This window comes from Thunnus maccoyii, chromosome 17, assembly GCF_910596095.1.
Source record: "Thunnus maccoyii chromosome 17, fThuMac1.1, whole genome shotgun sequence".
Lineage (NCBI taxonomy): Eukaryota > Metazoa > Chordata > Actinopteri > Scombriformes > Scombridae > Thunnus > Thunnus maccoyii.
Genome location: NC_056549.1, coordinates 16876175 through 16897394, shown reverse-complemented (window position 1 = coordinate 16897394; position 21220 = coordinate 16876175). Strand labels below are relative to the sequence as shown.

Below are 21220 nucleotides of genomic sequence, written 5' to 3'. Positions count from 1 at the left end.
TATTACCATTTTTTTCTTGCACTTATAGAATAATGTTTCTAAACTGATGCACCCGAGGCAGAGCTGAACACAGGTGCAGCTGTACATCATACATACCTACAGAATATCAGGCTACTCCTGGTATCTGCTCTCACTGGATACAGGTATGGTAGTGTAAGATTAGGAGATGTGATGTTAAAACCTCCTCCGGGGACACATACGCTACATGAACACGCACAAGCATACACACACACATACACACTCGTGGGATTGAGCTTAAAAATATGTAAAAGACCTTGTGGATATGTCCCTCGCTCCTTCTCACCCATCTCTCTGGTAGCAAAGACATTCAGCTCTTTGTTGTTGGCTGTAAGAGACGGTAACAAGAGCCTCCTGAGGAGAAGGCACTGAAACAGACACACAATGGACCTCTGTATGTGTGTGTGTATGTGTGTGTGTGTGTGAACTTGGAGAGAGTGAGGGAGAGTAGAAGTTGTGTCTGTCTGACCCTGACTCCCCTCTTCCCTCAGGAAACCTGATTTAAAAACAACCCAAACGCACAGGTGTGTTATTCTGACAACCACACTGCTGTATATGTGTGTTTATAAGCGTCCACTGGTCAAACCTCATGCTAATCACTCTACAGTAAGGTGTTAGGGGCTCTCTGTTTATTTCCAGACATTTTCTCCATAAAGCTCAACTCTAAGCTCCCATTAAATCCACAGTGGCACAACTGTAACCCCGACTGGCTCCTACTGGGAAAGATTTGGACTTGTTCCCAAAGCAGCTTAGAGCTACAACTGGGTCAGATCTCTGTGTCTCAGCCTTGACCATGACTTTCTAGCAGCTAACTAACTAGCAAACACAAAACAAACCATCTTACCTGAGCTAAGTCAGTCATTTTGAAAAACTGTACTTTCAAGTAAACAGTCTACAAAACCTGTTTACAAGTGATTCAAGCAACATATGTTGGTGCATTTCTGAAAGCAATGTTGACTCTTAAAATTGTTTTGCTGGAATAGGAATAAAAAAATACCACTCATTCCTTAAAATATTTGGTTTGCTGACCAAATGCCACTGCTTGTGTAGGGGTCGGCAGGGTCATTTTCACTGGTCACACACTGCACAACCTGCCCGTTTGCACACCCTGTCAATGGAGACTTGTTGCTGCAGTGTGAGAAATGGCAGAAAATCTATGCTGACATCTAGTGCATGAAGAGAGTATTTCTTCTTTTTATCATGGAACACACTCACAGTATTTTTTTCAGTAAATCAAAGAAGACACAAACCAAACCTTGTCTGAAGTTCCCACTGATTTAATCATGCTTGCAGAACATTTAAATCATAAGGTTCAAAGGTGCTTTGTAATGCATTTAGAATGCTTCAGATCACTAAGGCAAACCTAAAGAATCACACCATAACAGAATTTAACTAACTATACAAAATGCAAAATCACAACATATATAACACTCATAAACTTAAGTGCATATATACAGCGAAAGCACCCCTGTGTCTTTTGTGAGATCAGATTTACCTGCAATTAAATCACAGTAAAACTGGTTACACAGCAAGTATATGATTCAAAATCACCCTTCCATTGTCAGTGTCATACTACCTGAACCCCCTTCTTGCATGTTTCAGTGACATAAATAACCACGCTTCTTGCTCTGTCAAACTCATCTGTGTCTCCATTTCAGGATTAGTGACACCTCTCATACGTAAGTATAAGCTGGTCTAAAAAAGACATATATCGTAATAGGATCTGTGTCAGGGGTCACGGTATCACTGCACTCGCACTGTGACCTGTTTACATGCTAATCTTTTCTTATACATTCAAACTATGGTCAAAACCTCTCTTTGCTTGAGCTAGGAGATTATAACACAGTCACCATCACAGTTTAACTGCTAATTTTCATTCCTTGTCGGTGATACATTCATACGCTGTCAAAGTTTTTTTTTACATTACAAAGCATTGATACAGAGAAAAATACAGGGGGAAAAATCTATCTATGTTAAGAGACCTTAGTGGTCATGCATCTACATCGATCTTGTCCAACAGTGGTGTGCAACTGGGTGAGATCTGGGTGGATTCACATGTTGGTTCAGGTGGTCTCCAGGGTGGTTGTCCTGGCTCCTCTGCCTGACAACAACTCAGCAATGCTTAGTGTCAATCCAGCTAAATGTCTCCCAGTCCAGCTCAAAACACAGGCTGGTAGCACCCAATGACATATGCTACTAATCTCATTCAGCATCAAAGTGATATGTACACGATTATGTACAGGATATATACACAAAATAAGTGCAAAGAAGCAGTGTTTACATATCAAACGTCATTTTTTATCTTTCTGTCTGAATATTTTCTCTGTGCATTGTCAGTAGTGCAGCCAAACAGGTTAAGAGTAATTCAGTCTTTTGTTATACTGGAAAGAGATATCAGGAGGTCAAGAACTCATACTCTCAAGTCCAGAATCAGGAATCAAAACAGGAAACACAATGTCTTGATTCACTGACTTGAAGATGCTTCTGATGTGATGTCTTTCTCCATTTCTCTCTTGTGCAATCTTACCAAATAAAATACAAAAAGAACAAACAGGTCACGCCACTGGCTGTCCTCCCAAAGAGGAGGGACCTGGGAGCTCTATGTTACAACATGGAAATTGCCAAAATGCCAGAGGGAAAGTAATAATGATTAAAAGATTGAGGATTTTGGAAGAGATTTCTTGAGCCTCAGCTCAGCGGGGTCTTAAAAAATAACTTTAGTTTAATGCTTTAATAAATTTGTTCTTATGATTTAACCTGTGAATCAAATTTTGAAGGTCAGCTCTGACTGAATACTCCCATGGTAAGGCACGGGATCGTGGGGAGGGACAACGGTTCAAGTGCAATGTCGACCAAGTTCAGCAGAAACATCAAAAGCTGCCTTTCTGTTTCTCTGCTTGTCAGTCACACTCAATCCAGTGGAGGGAAAAAACCTGTGATGTGCTTAAAAGGAGAGGTGGTTTTAAAATGGGGAGACTACTTTTACTGCACAAGCAGAGCCTTAAGGCAACAATCTTAACTCAAACACAACAAAATCATAATGAAATCCAGAACAAGGGTGAGATTAAACTTGAACCACACAGAAGGGATTAATGATTGGGATGCACAGAGAAAAACAACAGAAACAAAGAACCTGGTAGCATTGCTTCTCTCAATTTTGTTCGTTTTTTGATGTTGTTGTTCAATGTGTGTGTGTGTGTGTGTGTGTGTGTGTGTGTGTGTGTTTGTGTGTGTGCATGTGCTCCACGTCCTCCGTCCATCTCATCTAAAGAGGTGACTCGATGGTTTGTAGTGCATGGTGAGTTGACGGGAGCTGTAGCCGGACATGCCGACGCCCATGAGACCCATCAGGATGGCCATGCGTTGCATCACAGGGCCCTCCCGGCTCTGCAGCACAGTCTGGGCTGCCTGAGTCTGAAAGAGAGAGCAGGGGTCACAACCCTCGTAGCTGCGACAACTACCACTACCACCACCACCAGGCACAATCATCACCAGGGACAATGATGACCATGACAGTGTGTCAGCAATGTTCCTCCTGGCTCTGGCCATGGTAGAGTCCTTAAAGAGGTGATCCTAATCACACACCTGTCTCATTGCAGCGATGGTCGTACCATAAGGGAAGAGCTGCAATAGAATCTCCATTTTCATAAGTTTCAGTATGTATTCACCAACCCATACAGTTATTTCTTGTGTCAGTCCTCTGCAGGTTTGTAGAGAATGGACATCTCAAAATTTTGAGCCAGTCCAAGACATGTCTTAAAGTCCCATATATATTTAGTTATTCTCTTAGATAATCACTGTCATTGTTTGTTACTTGCTGAACAATGAAACCCATGTGTCTCCAAATTTGGTGACTTTGAATTTTTCAGATAAACCGAAGGAATAATTGTACTGACAAACCTCTCATACTTCTAAGGCTAAATAAAAAAAAACCCCAATGGATTATCTGAAAAATGCATTGCCACAAAGCTGTAAACAGGGCTGTTTTTCGCAGCTCATGAAACGTTGACAGTTCACAGAAAACAACAAAATGTTCATTTGTGACTCATAAAAGCGCACAAAAGGTTTTACCATTTGAGTTTTGTTTATACAAATGACATAGATCCTGACCTATTATATGTACCAGTAAGTATTATCTAACGTGAACACTGATGAGCTGAGACACAAATAATGAGGATTGACGCTGCCCATTTTTAAATAACAAACACAAGCCATAGGTGTCTAAATGCAGCTGCAGGCTTCTGAAATACCCACCAGGATGACTGGGAACATGGATCTCGTGCTATTCCTCTGGAGATCCAATTAGAGGGCATTTACCTGACCCTGGGGAGCTAAGGCATCTCTGATTCAAATCCATTCAAAAACAGGCTGCTGTAATCCTCTATTCTAAATCCTGACATGACACAAACACACACAAATGGGCACTTTGTGCCCAGTGCTGAGTCAATGGCATTGGTTCGCAATGAGCTTTCAGAGCAGAAAAATGATACAATTCAAGGCAAATCTAATATCTGCTTAAGTTGACATTTTCTTTGGGTATGCATAAGAAGGTTTAACTCATACATTTAACACATCCAAAGGCATAATATGTAAAATCTACCCCTTGAGGTTCTGTTTTACAGTAATAAAACACCAACTGTTCACTGAAACAGTATAAACAGGGGGAAAAAGGGCATGGGCTGTAGATCTCAACAGTTGTTTGTTATTAGAGGCTCTAATGGAATTTGCTCCACTGTTGCACCACTGCAGATGTCCCTTGATGTCTAAAACTAATCATTAATCTATCTAAAGAAGAAAATCACCCTAAAGCATCTTACGCACCTGGAGGTATCTAATATATCCAGGGGTCAGTCGAGGGATGCGAAAAAACATTGTTGTTTTCTCCAGTGCTTCACAGCTGAGACCACAAAAACCTCCTCTGCAACCAGCCCTCAGGACTTTCTGCTAGGCAACTTTATCGCCGTGAGTCCCTTTGCTTTCTCGCCCTCCGTGTCTCTCTGGCCTCGGTCTCCTCCACTAGAATGAATGTAGCAGCAGCAGCAGATCTCTCCTGTGTCCAAAGACACACACACACACACACAAACTTGTCACTCCCTCACTCAGATACTCAGACACACACCTGCACTTTGATGATCTCCCTAGAGACAGTCCAGTCCCTATAGGAAGTATATAAAGCCGTGGCTTCATTGCATAAGCTGGTCACGTGGTGTTGGCCTGTGTTCGTGTGTAGGTGCCATTTGTGTCAGCCGAGGATTAGCAGAGCCACTGGAGTTGTGGTGGATTAATATACCTGTGAGAGATGTTCTAAGTTCACTGGCCACCAATTATGTGGGAAATAAACACATAACCCCATCAACGGATGACAAAGAAACAGTGTAATGACGTCTGTCGAGGTCACAGAGAGTCAGGCTGACAATTAGGGACAATTAAAAGGCAAACTGCATTGTATCAATGGTACAGAGGGTTCTGGCACAGGTGTCTATAGGCATAAGAGAAGCAAAAATATATATTCTCATATCTTATATCAGTTATGGTTCATCCATCCGTTTTCTATACCTTTACCTGTTCAGGTTCATGAGTGTGCTGAAGTCTCTCCCAGCATGGACTGGTTGAAAGGCAGGAAAACCTCCCAGAGAAGTCCCTCTGACATGGCTGGACACAGAAACACATTAACACACACATTTTTATGTATGTGCATTCAATTAACCTGATCTTGTGTTTGTATTTTTTTTAAAACTCTGCACTACTTGATTTATTGTTTGTCTAACCAGAAGATACAATACAAATAACACATGATATAACTACTACACCGTAGCATAACTACTGTGTACAATATCTGCAAGTGCTGCAAGTAAGTCAAATGTACTTTATGAAAGGGTGAAGCCAGAAACACACTCTGTGAACACAAGCTGTAAGACTTTGTGTTCTAATTGAAAACACATAGCCTCTCCAGCATCCTGTTCAAACCAATCCTGCCCTCTAATGCAGATTGTAAAAGTGCAATACAATAATTGGAAATTTGTCTAATAATTGTGGGATTAATAAAGTTGTTTGTTTTTGTATTGCAGGGTATTGTAAGAATTATTGTCAGGAAGCAGAGCTTGGCTGCTTCCTTGGGTTATCTCTTGGGTGTCACGGAAACGGGGAACTGACACTGTTTCTTCTAAGAAGGATTTCACAGACTCATCAAAGAAGGCATGCGACGCACTGACAGGTTTGACTAAAGCCGCATCACGAAAAGAACAACATTTCCTGGAAACCTAATAAACCTACAGTCACTGCCTTGTTCAGCACTCACACATTGAAAATACACCATGAAGATTATAAATTAAGCCTGTAGAGGAAAAATAACTTTCACTCAAGGTGCAGACAGTCTAGAGCCACAAAGGTTATGCTGACATGTTCCTGAGTGCTTCAATTTCTCACAGTAAGCATAGACAAATATTTTCACAAACCATTGTACCAAGCACCATTGGAAATAGGCCAGTAATTGTTTTAATGGACAGCTCAGGATCCCTTAACTCACATGCCATGAGCTGATTAGCCCAATCTTACAGAAGTGCAAGAATGATTAAAAGAAAATCTAATCACTTAATTGCACAAAAGACAATGAAATTCAAGTCTTATCCAAATTAATCTAAGCTAATGTTATTCTTGGGCACAAGAAAATACAAGCCCCTTGATTGTTCCATTAAAAACAAAGACTTCAAGTGTCTGCGTTGACAATAGTATGAAGTTATCATAATTACTTTAGTGTGGTACTTATCAAGGATTGTTTAACAGATTTTTTAATACTATACTCACCTGGATTTATATATATATATATATATATATATATATATATATATATATATATATATATATATATGTATAAATAGATTTTTATATAGAGATTATTTATATCGAGATTATATATATACATTTATACATTATAATTTAAGTTACAATTATAAAATAATCCAAGCATGGATTTTATTTCATTTTTTAATTAAATTTAATTTAATTTTATTTTGTTTTTTTTTTATCTTATTTTATTTTATTTTATTTTATCTTATCTTACCTTATTTTATTTTATTTGAATGAATGCATGAATTTATGCTCCATACTAGCCTACAGCATTTATAGCGTAAGCTAGTTTGCAATGCCCGTGCCTAGATGCTTTTAAATTACATAAAAAATGGTTAAAAACAAATAAATAAATAGAATAAATAAATGAAATAAACAAGTGAAATAAATTGAAATTATTTGTTTATAAAAAAAAAAACACACAGGCACTTCTGTAGACAGTTCTTACGTCACGAGCATCATTAATACGTGCCGTCCAATACAGAAGGACCCCTGGACGCTGTAAATTACAACGCGGGCTAATGTAAACTTCAAAAAACTGCGTATTTACCGCCAAAGTTTCCATGAAATCAAAAAAATTAACTGGGAAATATTGAAGCTCACATGGAGTTAACGTCCTTTCGATGCTGTCTCACCACAGAGGAGTGAAGTTTTCCTTCTGAGCTGGTAAAAAAAACTAGCTGGCTAAGCTAACAGCTAAAGCTGGTAGCTGATAGCTGCGCAGTTTCGTTTCACAGAAAACACCCACTTGACACTAAACTGTTTACTTTAGCCGAGTTATCCTGCAGAAATATATCTTTGGAGAGTGGTATGGACCGACTTTGCCTCATTTTAATGTCTGACTGCTGCTAACTACAACATAACCAAGAGGTAAAGGTTCATATTAAGACCAGGTTTTCTCAGGTTTTGAGATTGTAACTTTATAATCGTCAAGTTGTGGTTACGTGGAGGATCGAGGGTTGTGAAAGTACAGCCATGTCATATGTCGAGTAGCTCCAGTCTGCACTTCTCATGAACATAATGTTCAAACATGAGAGGCACAAACTGAGGCTCAATGTCCAAGATAACCAAGTGATAATAAGTCATTTTTGATGGCTGTGTTGTGTTTTCCTACTACAGAAATCACTACTGTCACCTAACACCTAAGCATACATATTTTGTTAATGTTGTGAATTACTGCAATTCTTCAAACTTGAATCCCTTATGAAACAGCAAAGAATAAAGTATGTTTGCACTATTTCCACCTTCAAGAACATTTTTTAGATCAGAGCTGAGTAATATTGATGGCACTGTTGTAGTGTCTTTCTTGTTTTCCTGTTTTCATACACACGGTTTGTACACGTTGAGTATACTTCCTCCATTTAGATGTGTGTGTGTTGGTAATTTTCCCCTGGGCCACATTTAAAGCTGAGAACATTTGTTCATTATTAGTTATCATTAACAATTTTTAAAAGATAATTAATCATTCATAATGTAAAATGTGAAGCAATTTGTCAAGTCAGAATTCAACAGCCTACAGTGATTTCTTTAAACTGCTTACTTGCTCTATTGTACAGATAAAGAAAAACAACAGTATTAATTTCATAATGACATTTAAAAAATAAGCAAATCTTCACATTTGTGAGGCTGCAGCAAATGTTTTGGTATTTTTACTGTATAAATAACCAGTACAGTGTAATGTGATGCAGTTTACTGTATGCAGAGTTCTCCCTTTCTGGTAAAATTTGATTTTCGATCACCCCACTAATCAGTTAATTGACTAATTGTTTAAGCTTCAGCAGTTAGTATGCTGCAGTGCTTTTGGCTACATCTGCATCATTGTCATACCTGCTGTCTGGAATAGTCTGCATTTGTTGTTTTGTTGACCTTGCTGCTTTGTTCAATATCACGTTTAAAAATTACTATTTAAAATGACCTTAACCCATGGTTGCTTATTTCCTGTCACAGTTGTGGGTTTTATCTGAGCTGTTGCACCTGATCCATCTGACAGAGTATTTTATTCTTACTGTCCTCTCTGCTCTGTTCCAGCCATAATGAAGAGAAGAAACGACGCATCGTCGGCAGCCCTGCTGGGGGCCAAGAAGCGCCGTGATGACAGCAGTTCAGATGAAGAGTCAAGATTATCCAGACAAGGTAGATAATGTTTTTATTTAAATTATTTTCCCACGCTAAACAATGTCTTGCAAGATTTTAGGTCAGCTAATTTTGTGCCATAATTTATGTCTTGAGGTTTAGATGGATGGATGGATGGATTGATCGATTGGGAAATTCTTCTATTACAGCAGCAAGTTATTCAGGCATTGCATGGGACAGTATATATAGATATCAATACTAGAAGAGAGAAATGTATATCTATACAGAAATAAATACAACAAGTATACAACATAAACCCAATGTAAATAACATACTAGAATACACTATACATATAATAAAATATAAACACAGGATAACATACTATATACATTAGACAAGTGAGCAAAGTGTGTAAAGATGTGCAAATTCACCATGAGCAAAGTTATTGAAGAAGCAAAAGAGTTTGGAGTTTGGTTGAGACAGAAACTGTAAAGCTGAGAGTTCTCTGTTGGGCAGAGGTGAGGTGTTGTAGAGAGTTATTGCTTTGGGCAGGAAAGATTTCCTGTATTGGTCCTTGTTACAGCAAAGTTGAACCAGTGTGTTAGAGAAAGTGTTATCCATAATGGATAACAGTTTGTTTAGTGTCCTCCTCTCCATTACAACTTCAAAGGTGTGTGGTTTGCAGCTAATTATGGAGCTGGCCTTCTTAATTACTTTATTAAGTCTGTTGGTGTTGCCGGCTCCAGTGCTGCTCCCTCAGCAGACTACAGCGAAGTACAGTGCACTGGACACAACAGACTGCTGGAAGATTTCCAACATCTCCCTGCACATCTTGAAGGATCTCAGCTTCCTCAGGAAATAGAGTCTGCTCATCACTTTCTTATATACAGCCCCGATGTTGGTCTTCCAGTTCAGTCTGTTGTCGATGTGGACACCCAGGTATTTGTAATCCTCCACCACGTCGACATCCTCTCCCAGAATATACAGGAGCTGTGTAGCTGTCCTCTTCTTTCTGAAATCGATCACTATCTCCCATGTCTTGGCCAAGATCAGAAGCAGACGATTTCTTCCGAACCACTCCACAAATTCATCCACCAGTGCTCTGTACTCCTCCTCCTGCCCATCACTTACTCACCCAACCACTGCAGAGTCATCAGAGAACTTCTTCAAATAGCATAACCTGGAGTTGTATTGGAAGTCTGAGGGAAAACGAAGGGAGACAGCACAATTCCCTGTGGAGCTCCTGTATTACTCTCCACAATTTCAGACAGAGCACTGCCCTGTCATCAGGTAGTTGGTAATCTAGGAGATGGTGGACGTGTCTACCCTCATCGCTTGCAGCTACTCCCTCAGTAGCAATGGCTGGATGGTGTTGAATGCACTGGAGAAATCAATGAATGTGATTCTCATAGTGCAACATGTTCCATCCAAATGCAAGTGAGCTTGCTGCAGCAAGTGGATGATGGCATCATCCACTTCAAGATGAGGTTGGTATGCAAACTGCAGAGGGTCAGGCGAGGATTTTGTTAAGTTGCAGGTACTAATATTTTTGTATTGGTTGCAATATATCCAGTTGGACAAATAACTGTATAATAATAATAATAATAATCATAATGGTGATGGAAATATCAGTAGGTGATTTGAATAAAGAGAACATGAACACTTTACTTGTGAAACATGACAGTTTGTTTCTCAAGAAAGAAAAAGGCTGAGCCTATGAGGTTTACTCAAGCTTCGACCGGATTAGGAAAGACTGAAGTGTATCTGTGACGGACTATATAGTCGATTTTGACTCTTGGATGCAGAAGTACAAGATGGATCTTCCCGATGCTGTTAGCTTTCAAATTGCTGGATGCTGGATGCTTGGATACGAAAGATCAACAGTTAGCTCTCACAGCATGTACAGATCTGACTTTTTCATTAATGAAATCAGCATTGAAGGGGATATTTGGAGGAAAAACGTCTGTTTTCAGCATGGGAACTAACCAAGAAACTGCATATATAACGGAGCAGAGGGGCAAGTTATGGCCCCAAAAGGATCAACAGAAGACTCCATTGCTTGGCACAAACCCCCACTGGACAGGTACAGTCGCAGATCAAAGTGCACTGTTTGTCAGACCACGTTTCACTGGGCCAAGGACTGTCCTCGCAAAGGTTAGCAAGTCAAGTTAACTGAAGATAGTAACACAGATGAGGTAGAGGAGTGCAACATCACTCCGTACACAAAAGAGTAGAAGTGTCATGATTCTCCAAATCCACGATTCGATTTGACTTTCAATTATTATGCCTTGACAACTGTCATTTAAATTTTCTAATTCTTCTTTAAAGGCTACATGATATCAAATGTGATATAACTGCCTTTTAGAAAAAAAAAAAGTACCACACTATGGCCATATGGTCAAATTTAAAGAATTTATTAAAATGTAATAACAACATAATACAGAAATGTTCCTTCACATTAACATGTCCGGGTTTGCACCACCTTTCACTCACATAGAGTGCAATCCCTCCTCCCTTCCTCTTACCGCTCCTTATAACATCTCTGTCCACCTTAAGAGTCCTGAAGCCAGATACAGCTGCAGTGTGGTCCAGGAAGTGCGAGTGCAGCCATGTCTCCGTGAAACACAAAATTCTGTACTCAAGGTATTCCTTCTGGGTCTTGATCAGCGTGCTGAGCTCATCCATCTTATTGCATTCCCCATGATGATTGCTGGAACGGAAGGTTTATATTTCCTCTTCTTCTCTCTCCGCTAAGTTCCAGCTCTGCAACCCCAGCGTCGCCTCTGCAGCTCCTCTGGGATTTCAGGCCTCTCTAAGCAGTAGCACTGGTTTACTCAATGGATCAGCTGGCTGCATTAGTAAACAATGCCTTCACTTCTCTCTGCATGACTCGCCGTTACAAATAGTGTAGAAAGTAACAGTACAACCATGCGAAAAATTGCAAAACAAAAAATAGCCATTGCTGCTCAGTCACTGAAACAAAATAGTTGAAAAAACACACACACGTACAGGAAGATAAAGTGATGAAAAATCAAAAGACTCAATGGGAGCTACTGCAACAGGCTGCAACCCAGCACGAGATGGTGCCATCTCTTTATTTGTTGATGTTCCTGTTTCTACATCAATGGTACCAATGTGTGTCTGTTGGTTTTGTCCTGTACAGACTCGAGCCAAAATGACTCCCTCAGTGACCAGGAAGATCACAGACCAGGATTCTCCATGCCCTCCATATCCTTTGATGCTCAAGACACAGACGCCTCCTCAGACACCTCCAAGTTCTCAATGTACAACAGTGTGTCACAGAAGCTCATGGTAATGTATCCAAAACCCTCACGAACACAAGGTCTTTAACAGTTGACTGTCTCAGTTTTTATTGCCGACACTTTTATCTTAGACAGGTTTCTTTTGCAAAGTGTTCAAATGAAATACAAAATGTCTCACTTTTCCTTTTTTAACTCCTCTATTCTCTGTTACCTCTTAAACTTTCAGGCCAAGATGGGTTTCCGTGAGGGTGAGGGTCTGGGGAAGTTTGGCCAGGGACGCAAGGAAATAGTGGAGGCCTCGACGCAGAGAGGGAGAAGGGGTCTTGGCCTCACACTGCAGGGCTTCCAGGGGGAGCTCAATGTCGACTGGCGAGATGAACCAGAGGTATGCAGCGTATAATAACGACCATTTCTTCTGAATTATGTGTCAATAATCGAAATTTAAATTATGTTCATTACTCCTTAAAACTATTTTCTGCTGTATCCATCATGATAACGTTTTTCTATGATTTGTATTTCTCATCTCCATTGTTCTCTCCCTTTGTCTGCCTCTCTTCTATCTCTTTCACTGTTTATCCGTACAGCCCAGTTCTATAGAGAAGGTCGAGTGGTTCCCAGAATGCACCACAGAGATGCCAGACGCAGATGAGCTGAGGGACTGGATGACACTGGGACCGGTAAATACAGAGTTAGATACATAGATAAATCCTGTGTTTATTGTTCACCCTTGCACGTCGTACACATGGTATATACTTGTTTTTGACTTTTTACAGAGAAAACTTAAGATTGAGGATGAGACAGAGTTTTGCACTGAAGACCTCCTGCACACTGTTCTGAGGTGCAAGGTGAGTGGTAGTAACGAAGCACTTCACTGTGTGCAAAGCTCTGTTGTACCTTCTACACTGGATAGACCTAAATTACGTGACTGTAATATCGCTGAGTTGTGTAACCACTTTGTCTGTCGATGGTCAGACGGTATTTGATAACCTGGAGGGCGAGGAGATGAGGAGAGCACGGACACGTTCCAACCCATACGAGACGATCAGAGGAGGAATCTTCCTCAACAGGTCAGTCTTTACACAATTACTAATTTATTATTGTGGGTTTTCATTTTACTTAATCTGCGCATATTGAAAAAAGTTGAGTTACAGTGAAGTGGATTGTTGTTAGATGTCATTTGTACATGATATTCTGTGAAAGTAAAACGATATCACATTACTATTAATAAATATGAAATAGAGATTGAAGTAACAGGTTTTCTTCTTCAGTTACAAGGTGTGCAGTTAGTCTGTTGCTTGCCAGCGTTTCCATGACAATGACAACTTCTATCATGTGTTCACTGTATTTAGAGCAGCTATGAAAATGGCCAACATCGACCACTGTTTCGACAATATGTTCACCAACCCAAGGGATTCACAAGGGGTGAGTTGGTCAAAGCAAACTGCCGCTTTGAACTTGCGTTGGACCAGGACACACAGACCCATATAAACAGATGGCGACGTCTCCTCCGTCTCTCATTATGTAGAAATCTCTGACGAAGGACCGCGAGGGCGAGCTTCTGTACTTCGGTGACGTGTGTGCAGGGCCTGGAGGCTTTTCAGAGTACATACTGTGGAAAAGACGCTGGCATGCCAAGGGCTTTGGCATGACACTGAAAGGACCTTGTGACTTCAAACTGGAGGATTTCTTTGCAGCGCCGAGTGAGCTGTTTGAGCCATACTATGGTATGTTCACAAAAACTCACACTCGAGGAAGAAAAAAAAAAGTTATGTTTCAGATGATGAATGATTGAGTGAAATTTTAACCTCTGTGTGTCCCAGGTGAAGGAGGGGTGGATGGGGACGGTGACATCACTAGGCCAGAAAATGTGACCGCTTTCCGAAACTTTATTCTGGAGAGTACAGAGAGAAGAGGGCTGCACTTACTCATGGCAGATGGGGTGAGACTACTAGGCACACACATTTAGTATATTTGTATTCACTGCTCGTCCTCAAAACATGCAAAAATCCTAAATTTCCATATTAAACAGGAAATGAAGTGACAGGTTGAAGTGATTTTTTTAGCTTTCTGGGAGACTTTCGGTTTGACAGCTGTTTCTGTGACTGTCAGGGTTTCTCTGTGGAAGGACAAGAGAACATCCAGGAGATCCTGAGCAAACAGCTGCTGCTCTGTCAGTTCCTCACGGCCCTCTCTACACTCAGGACAGGTATGTGTGTGCATGAAGTCTGCATACCTGTGAAATATATGAAACCCCAGCTCCTGCTGTTTCTATCAAACTAATGAATTATTCAGTATTTTCATCAGTTTTTGCATACATGTATGGTATATTTAGGTTTAGGCTAAATCATAGTGTCTCTTTGACTTCTCCAGGTGGCCATTTCGTCTGTAAGACTTTTGACCTCTTCACCCCCTTCAGTGTGGGTTTGGTCTACCTGCTCTACCTCTGCTTTGACAGGATCTCTCTCTTCAAACCTGTCACCAGCAGGCCAGCCAACTCTGAGAGGTGAGAATGAATATGAATATGTAAAAAAAAATCTGTGTGGATTTTGTAATTTATTCAGTGCAAGTTGGTCATTATTAAATTGTTATTGAATGTTGTCACATTATTGCTGCACTCTTCTGTTGGATTCACTAGACTATAATACCTACAAGCTGTATAATGCAACATAAGTAATCTGCCTACTTCTCTAACATTAACAGCTTTTTTGTGGCTGATCAGCCCCAAATACATTTTCAAGCATGAATATCTGCCAAAATATTCAGCCAATTAAAAACAAAGCAAGGCTGACAAAACAGATGATAGATCATGAACACACCTACAGTGGTAATTGGTTTTAAATTTAATATTTTAGTGCTGATTGGGAAACAAAGTGGCAGCAACACACAGTAGTGGAAAACTCAGTAAGACACATCACCACATGATATGACATGGAGGCACATTTGACTCTCGGTTTCCAACACATCATCAGATCCCATGTTGGACATTACTTCAGATTTTTTTTTTCATGTTTTTCCCTCCAGAAAAACATCATAAAACTGAATTTATGATGTGATATTTGAGCAGAAAAAGTGACTCTGCTGCATCTCAATCAGATGAAGCTGGACACTCTTTCCTGTTAACAATCCAATTTATGATTTAGACTAAGAAAAGTGAATTATTATATAACATTCTTGCATAAGTGAAGCTGTAAATGTTTTCTCACACAGGTACATAGTGTGCCGTGGTTTAAAGCCCGGTTCAGACGCTGTCAGGGAATATATGTTCAGAATCAACCTGAAACTCAACCAGCTGAGGAACACAGACAGAGACATTACAGAAGTGGTCCCAATGAGCATCATCAAGGAAGACACCGACTTCTACCAGTATATGGTTAACTCCAATGAGAGGTAGAGACACACTATGCTAAAAAAGAAAAAGTCCTTGATTATCGCATTTAAAACAGTGACTGACGGTGATTACATTAACTCTCACTGCAGCCTCTGTGCGGTCCAGATCAAGGCTTTGGCTAAGATCCATGCTTTTGTCGTAGATCCGTGAGTAACCTGTCTTGCACACTATTAACCACTATTTCACTATTCCCCAGTGTACAGGGATTGTCTTTATGTATATAACTGACTGTGTGACTCTCTTGGTGTCTTTAGGACCCTTTCAGAGCCGCGACAAGCCAACATAAGGAAGGAGTGTCTCAAGCTCTGGGGGGTGAGTGTGGGATACAGAAGTAATGCAGTTAAATAATTGAAAACATAATAATGATATAAATAGTTTATGTAGTTCCACTGCTAAATATATTATATGTCTATTTCCAGGTCCCAGACAAAGCCAGAGTCACTCCTGCTTCCTCAGACCCAAAGTCAAAATTCTACGAACTGGTTAAGGTCAGTTAATAAATCTGAGATTAAAGAAACTCCCGCTGATACATGTGTGCTGTCAGTTTTTTCCCCACTTAATTAATTAATCATGAAAGTAAAGCATCTTTGTGCACTTGTGTGTTAAAGTTTTAACAGTATTTCCTAGATGTTGAGAATTTAGTTGTGGTGGTTTGAAAAAATCAGATTTTAAAACAAGTAAACAATCAATAAAAGAAGCACTTTAGTTGTGAGTGTTAAGGCGGACTGTCCAAATAAATTCTAGTAATGGGAGACGCTGTTATTAGTAGGTTGGTTTTAAATGTTACATTTGTCTATGTCTGTCTTTCTGTTTCGCCTTACATGTGTTGCACCTCAGAATTCAGATGTGGAGTCGTTCCAGTGTAAGCTCACACCTCTCAACTCAAGCACAATCGATAAGTTGCGTCACATCCTGGACCACAGGTGCATTGTGGGAGGTGGAGAGCAGATCTTCCTTCTTGCGCTGGGGGTGAGTGGAAAAAAACACAAAGCACCAAAATGTAGGTCTTGAACTTGTCTTTTGTCTTGCCACATTACTCCCACAATCAACTTCTTTTTGCATCCATAAGAAACAGTTTATCTTTTTCAAGGTTTTCCTGATATTTTGGATATTTTATGTACAAGACCATTTTTATCTCTTCTGGAAAAGATAAAAATCCAGAGCTGATGGGGAGTTCTGTTTACTCTTAGAGGGGCTAACTTGACTGCCAGAGAGGCTTTACTGTTTCTGTGCACTTTAACCTGCTATTGACACCGATTTCATCGTCATATCTGTTCTCCCCATTATCCACTGACTTATATAGAAGTCCCAGATATACACATGGGATGGGAAAATGCCTGTGCGCTGGAGGAAACTGGAGAACTTCAAGCTAGAGCTGCCAAGAGATACACTTCTAAGCGTGGAGATCGTCCAAGAGCTGAAGGGCGAGGTGAGAGGAGGGAGTGGAGAATTTGAAGAGCTAAAATAGATGAAATATGGGAGCCAGTATTTCAAACTCTTTATCACTGGCTCTGTTTCTGTTATTGCTTCAATGATAATCTCATTATTAGTCATAAGATGTGATCATCAAGAACTTTGTTGAACTTTTGTTGTATCATGATTTGGCTGTTTTTAAAGTTCTAGACATCCTTTTTTTCATGATTTTAAAAATTAGAGCTAAAAATAACTTGCATTTTGTTACAATACACCTGAACAGACCTCGTATTTGCCACTTATATCTGTGGTTTTACATGTTTGGTCCGCAGGGCAAAGCTCAGCGTAGAATCAACGCAGTTCACGTCATGGATGCATTAATACTAAATGGCACAGACGTAAGAGATCAGCACTTCAACCAACGGTAGGACAATGTTACCTCTAATCCTGCACCAAACCTTTCCATCGTCATACTCACCAAACTGCTAATATCACACATGTCACATATAAGTTCAGGCAGTGGAAGTGTTATATTTGTTTACTATAATTGTGTGTCCAGGATCCAGATGGCTGAGAAGTTTGTGAAGGCAGTGGCCAAACCCAGCAGACCAGACATGAATCCCATCAGGTACTACTGTGAATTCATCTGACCAAGTCGTCACTTTGTCATTTATGTGCAGGGGTCTTATTCTCACCAGGAGCACTGGATTGGACAGTATGAGGAGTAAAATGAGCTACAGTACCAGTCAAAAGTTTGGACACACTTTCGAATCCACTTGAATTAGAAAGTGTGTCCAAACTTTTGACTGGTACATGAGAAAATGTTTAGAAATGTTGTGGAATTTGAGCATGAAGCTTGGCTGCAGGTAGATTTAGTCTTAATCCAAGTAATGCATTTTCTGATTACGTAAATCCTACATGTTCAATTTTCTTGACAGTACTCTAGATACTGACAAATACTGGTATAGCATCTGTGATAAAGAATAATAGAAATCCAAGCAAAAATGTGAAGGAACTCTTGTTAAAAACGATCGTCATGGTATTTTAATGTAACATCCGTCTTTTCCCAAACAGAGTGAAGGAGGTCTACAGGTTGGAGGAAATGGAGAAAATCTTTGTCAGGTATGACGAGATGATTAATAGTCAACATGAACTATTACATGAAGGGATTTTCTAAATGTTGAAGATTTTCTCCTGTTTGATTTTTTTTTCGTCTTTCGCTCATCCAGACTAGAGATGAAGGTAACAAAGAGTTCAGGAGGAGTCCCGCGTCTGTCCTACACCGGCAGAGATGACCGACACTTCCTTCCGACAGGCCTCTACATCATTAAGACTGTCAATGGTTCGTATGTGTGTGTGTGTGTGTGTGTGTGTGTGTGTGTGTGTGCTGCAGCTTAGTGTCAGAAAATGGTAAATTAATTTTGCTTTGCTGTTGCAACTTTTAATCAACTTTAAATGCATCCCTTAGAGCCGTGGACGATGGCGTACAGTAAAAACTCCAAGATGAAGTTCTTCTATAATAAGACAACCAAGGAGTCCACCTATGAAATGCCACCAAACTCTGCGTCCCCCTTCCAGTATGTACCATCCTCTCTGTGAATTTCTTAACCATCCAATTGAATTTTGTATCTGAAATTGTCAGTTCTATAATGGGGATTTTGTTTTTTTGTACATTAGAAAATGATGGTAACCTTGATGATCTCATGAATGAGTCGTATCCTTTCTTCGTCTTCGTCCTCAGCGTCTGCCACTCAGAGCGTCTATTCTGGGCCTGGGTGGAAGGAGTCATCGTTCATGATTCTCAGACACGGATGGACCCTGAGAAACTGTCCAAAGATGATGTGCTGTCCTTCATCCACCAGAATTACCAACCATGAAAGGCTCGGAGCTCTGCTACGGCTTCGACCTGTACACAGAATGCACTAATTTATGGAGGACACACAGCCTTAGAAATCGTTATAATGCAGTTCATTATTTGATATTTGAGGGATTATAAAAAAGACTTCAGCTTGTTATGAAAAGCTGAAACTTAGTTTTTTTTTAATCCCTGCTTTTATTGTCCAGTGAATATCAGTTAATAAACTGCTTTATAACCATTTCAAAGCCCTCTAAACCCTCCATACTATGTTTCTAAAGAGTAAAGATAACCAGGTTGTAACTGGAGCTGTTTCTAGCAGCGATAGCTGGTCTCCTTATAAGCAACAGACACTTGACAAACCACTTTGTCTTTCTGCCTTTTCCACTGCCCTTGGCTCCATGAATTGTAATGAAAAGAAGTCGTCTCACAGGACAATATGGAGACAAAAGCTGCTGCCATTGTCTCTACATTGAATTGCATGTCCCTGTTGATCGAATTTTACTGTTTCCATACATGCCATGCTTGTGTGTGTGTGGGTGTGTGTGTGTGTATATATATGTCACATTAGCGATGACAAGAGAGAAGCATCTGCAAACTGAATGAAGCTAGATAAAGCTACAAAATGCTAAACTATGCATCTATATCTGTCAACACAGTCCTGTTCGCCTCAGTCTACGCCTGCTTTAAGCACGACTGCTCCTCCTGTCATCGCTGTTGTAACAAGGATCTATTTACCTGGTCTCTCACAACAACAAGCTCCTTGTTGCTGCTCCTGCAAATCTGTAGCTGGACCCTCCCAAAAACAACAACAACAAATACACTTTTATCATCTTGTAGCTTATCCTTAACATCATTTCCACATATCAGTTACAGATGTAGCAGCTTTTTCCTCTTCATACCTGATCTGTCATCGAGTGAGTGTGTCAGTTAAAGATTTCTGAAGGTGTCCTGTTAAGTTTTAGGTTGTTTCTACCCCGACACCTCTTTGTTATTGTGCCTCATATTGCCTGGACTGTGTGTTTCTTAAATACTGCAAATTAGTTATTTTTTCTTGTAAAGTTGTCTATCAATCTCTGATGTAAATAATAATAAATGGGAAATGTGCTTCCCAGAAATTACTCTCAACTGCCCAGTGAAATTTAATTGATGATGATGATGATGATGATGATGATGATGATGATGATACATCAAAATAATAATAAAGGTATTAAAACTAGATTTAGACACAGCCCCTCTACAAGACACAGTCAAAGGATTACACAGCAATACCCGATTGATGTGAAAATTACCAAACAAATTAACAATATAAAGCAACTGACACACAGTGAATCTGGGGCTTTTGTGGCCCCTGGAGGTCAGGGGTCGTGGTACAACTGCCCACTCTGCTCAGTTTATCATCCATCCTGGATGATAACGCTCATTTGTTCTCAAATTAAAGGACCACTACATAAAATATTACTATGGATGTATAAATATATATGGTCCAGTCTGGTTTAGTGATGTTGGTGTTAACAGATTCCAGTCCTGTGTTTAAATTTTGGTGCAGGAGGCCTTTTCTTCACATTTAGATCAAGGTGACAAATGCAAATAAGTTATGGAGCACTGGACAGATTAGCCTGCTTAAAATGACTGTTGTACCTAGATTCCTATATCTTTTTCAGAACATTCCCAAAAAGCATTTTAGCTCTTTTTCTAACTTTATCTGGGGTGGCAGCCAGCCTCGGATACATAAGCCCTTCTAATGAAGACCCAAAGCATTGGGGGAGGGATTGCTATAACTGATCTCTATTACTGTCCTAGTAACACCTGGGAGGGTTGTCATGAATGTCCAAGTCAGTTCATTTGAACTTACACCTGAATGTGTGAAGATAGAATCACGTGATCTTCCTTCGCTCCTTCCCCACTATCACTGGCAACTGGTACATCATACAACAATCCAGTTATAGCTCACAATCAGAGTATGGTCTCAATTTAGGAAACCATTTGGTCTCCAATTAGCCTCCTTAATGGCACTTATCATGCCAAACCACCTCTTTAACCCAGCCAAGCTGGATCTATGGGGGATCAATGGGGTATTTGCATCATCCAATCAATTGGCTGATAACTTTAATCTACCATTTTCTCATTTCTACCATTTAGCATTTTGTACACAAGAGTTACCATCGTGTCCCTGAGATACCCTGAGTATCTCAGGGACATCAGTAGACACTCTTTTAACCACAGATAGTCTCAAGGGTGCACATCATTGCTATAATTGCTGTGAGACCTGTAGAATGTGACTGGCCATCATCAAACATGTATAATGTGGTGGCTTTTACTACCTTATTGGCCTGATGTCTAATACTCTTAAAATGGAGGATC

At 40.1% G+C, this 21220-nt stretch overlaps 1 protein-coding gene across 2 annotated transcripts; it reads left to right on the top strand.

Moving 5' to 3' along the window:
- Window positions 1-7329: 7329 nt before the first annotated feature.
- On the top strand, window positions 7330-19977 carry cmtr1 (cap methyltransferase 1). 2 transcript variants are annotated; one of them, XM_042391059.1, is made up of 25 exons: window positions 7330-7530; window positions 7637-7734; window positions 8893-8997; window positions 12101-12249; window positions 12427-12585; window positions 12785-12877; window positions 12974-13045; window positions 13173-13267; window positions 13550-13622; window positions 13726-13924; window positions 14021-14139; window positions 14310-14406; window positions 14571-14703; window positions 15408-15587; window positions 15678-15734; window positions 15843-15900; window positions 16008-16076; window positions 16426-16557; window positions 16892-17017; window positions 17334-17425; window positions 17561-17629; window positions 18076-18123; window positions 18231-18343; window positions 18470-18578; window positions 18743-19977. In XM_042391059.1, exons 3-25 carry the CDS (start codon window positions 8898-8900, stop codon window positions 18876-18878), a joined length of 2478 nt encoding a protein of 825 aa, XP_042246993.1. In that variant the 5' UTR covers window positions 7330-7530; window positions 7637-7734; window positions 8893-8897; the 3' UTR covers window positions 18879-19977. The 2 variants fall into 2 exon arrangements, with proteins under 2 accessions (XP_042246993.1, XP_042246994.1); XM_042391060.1 differs by lacking the exon at window positions 7637-7734.
- The last annotated feature ends 1243 nt before the right edge of the window (window positions 19978-21220 follow it).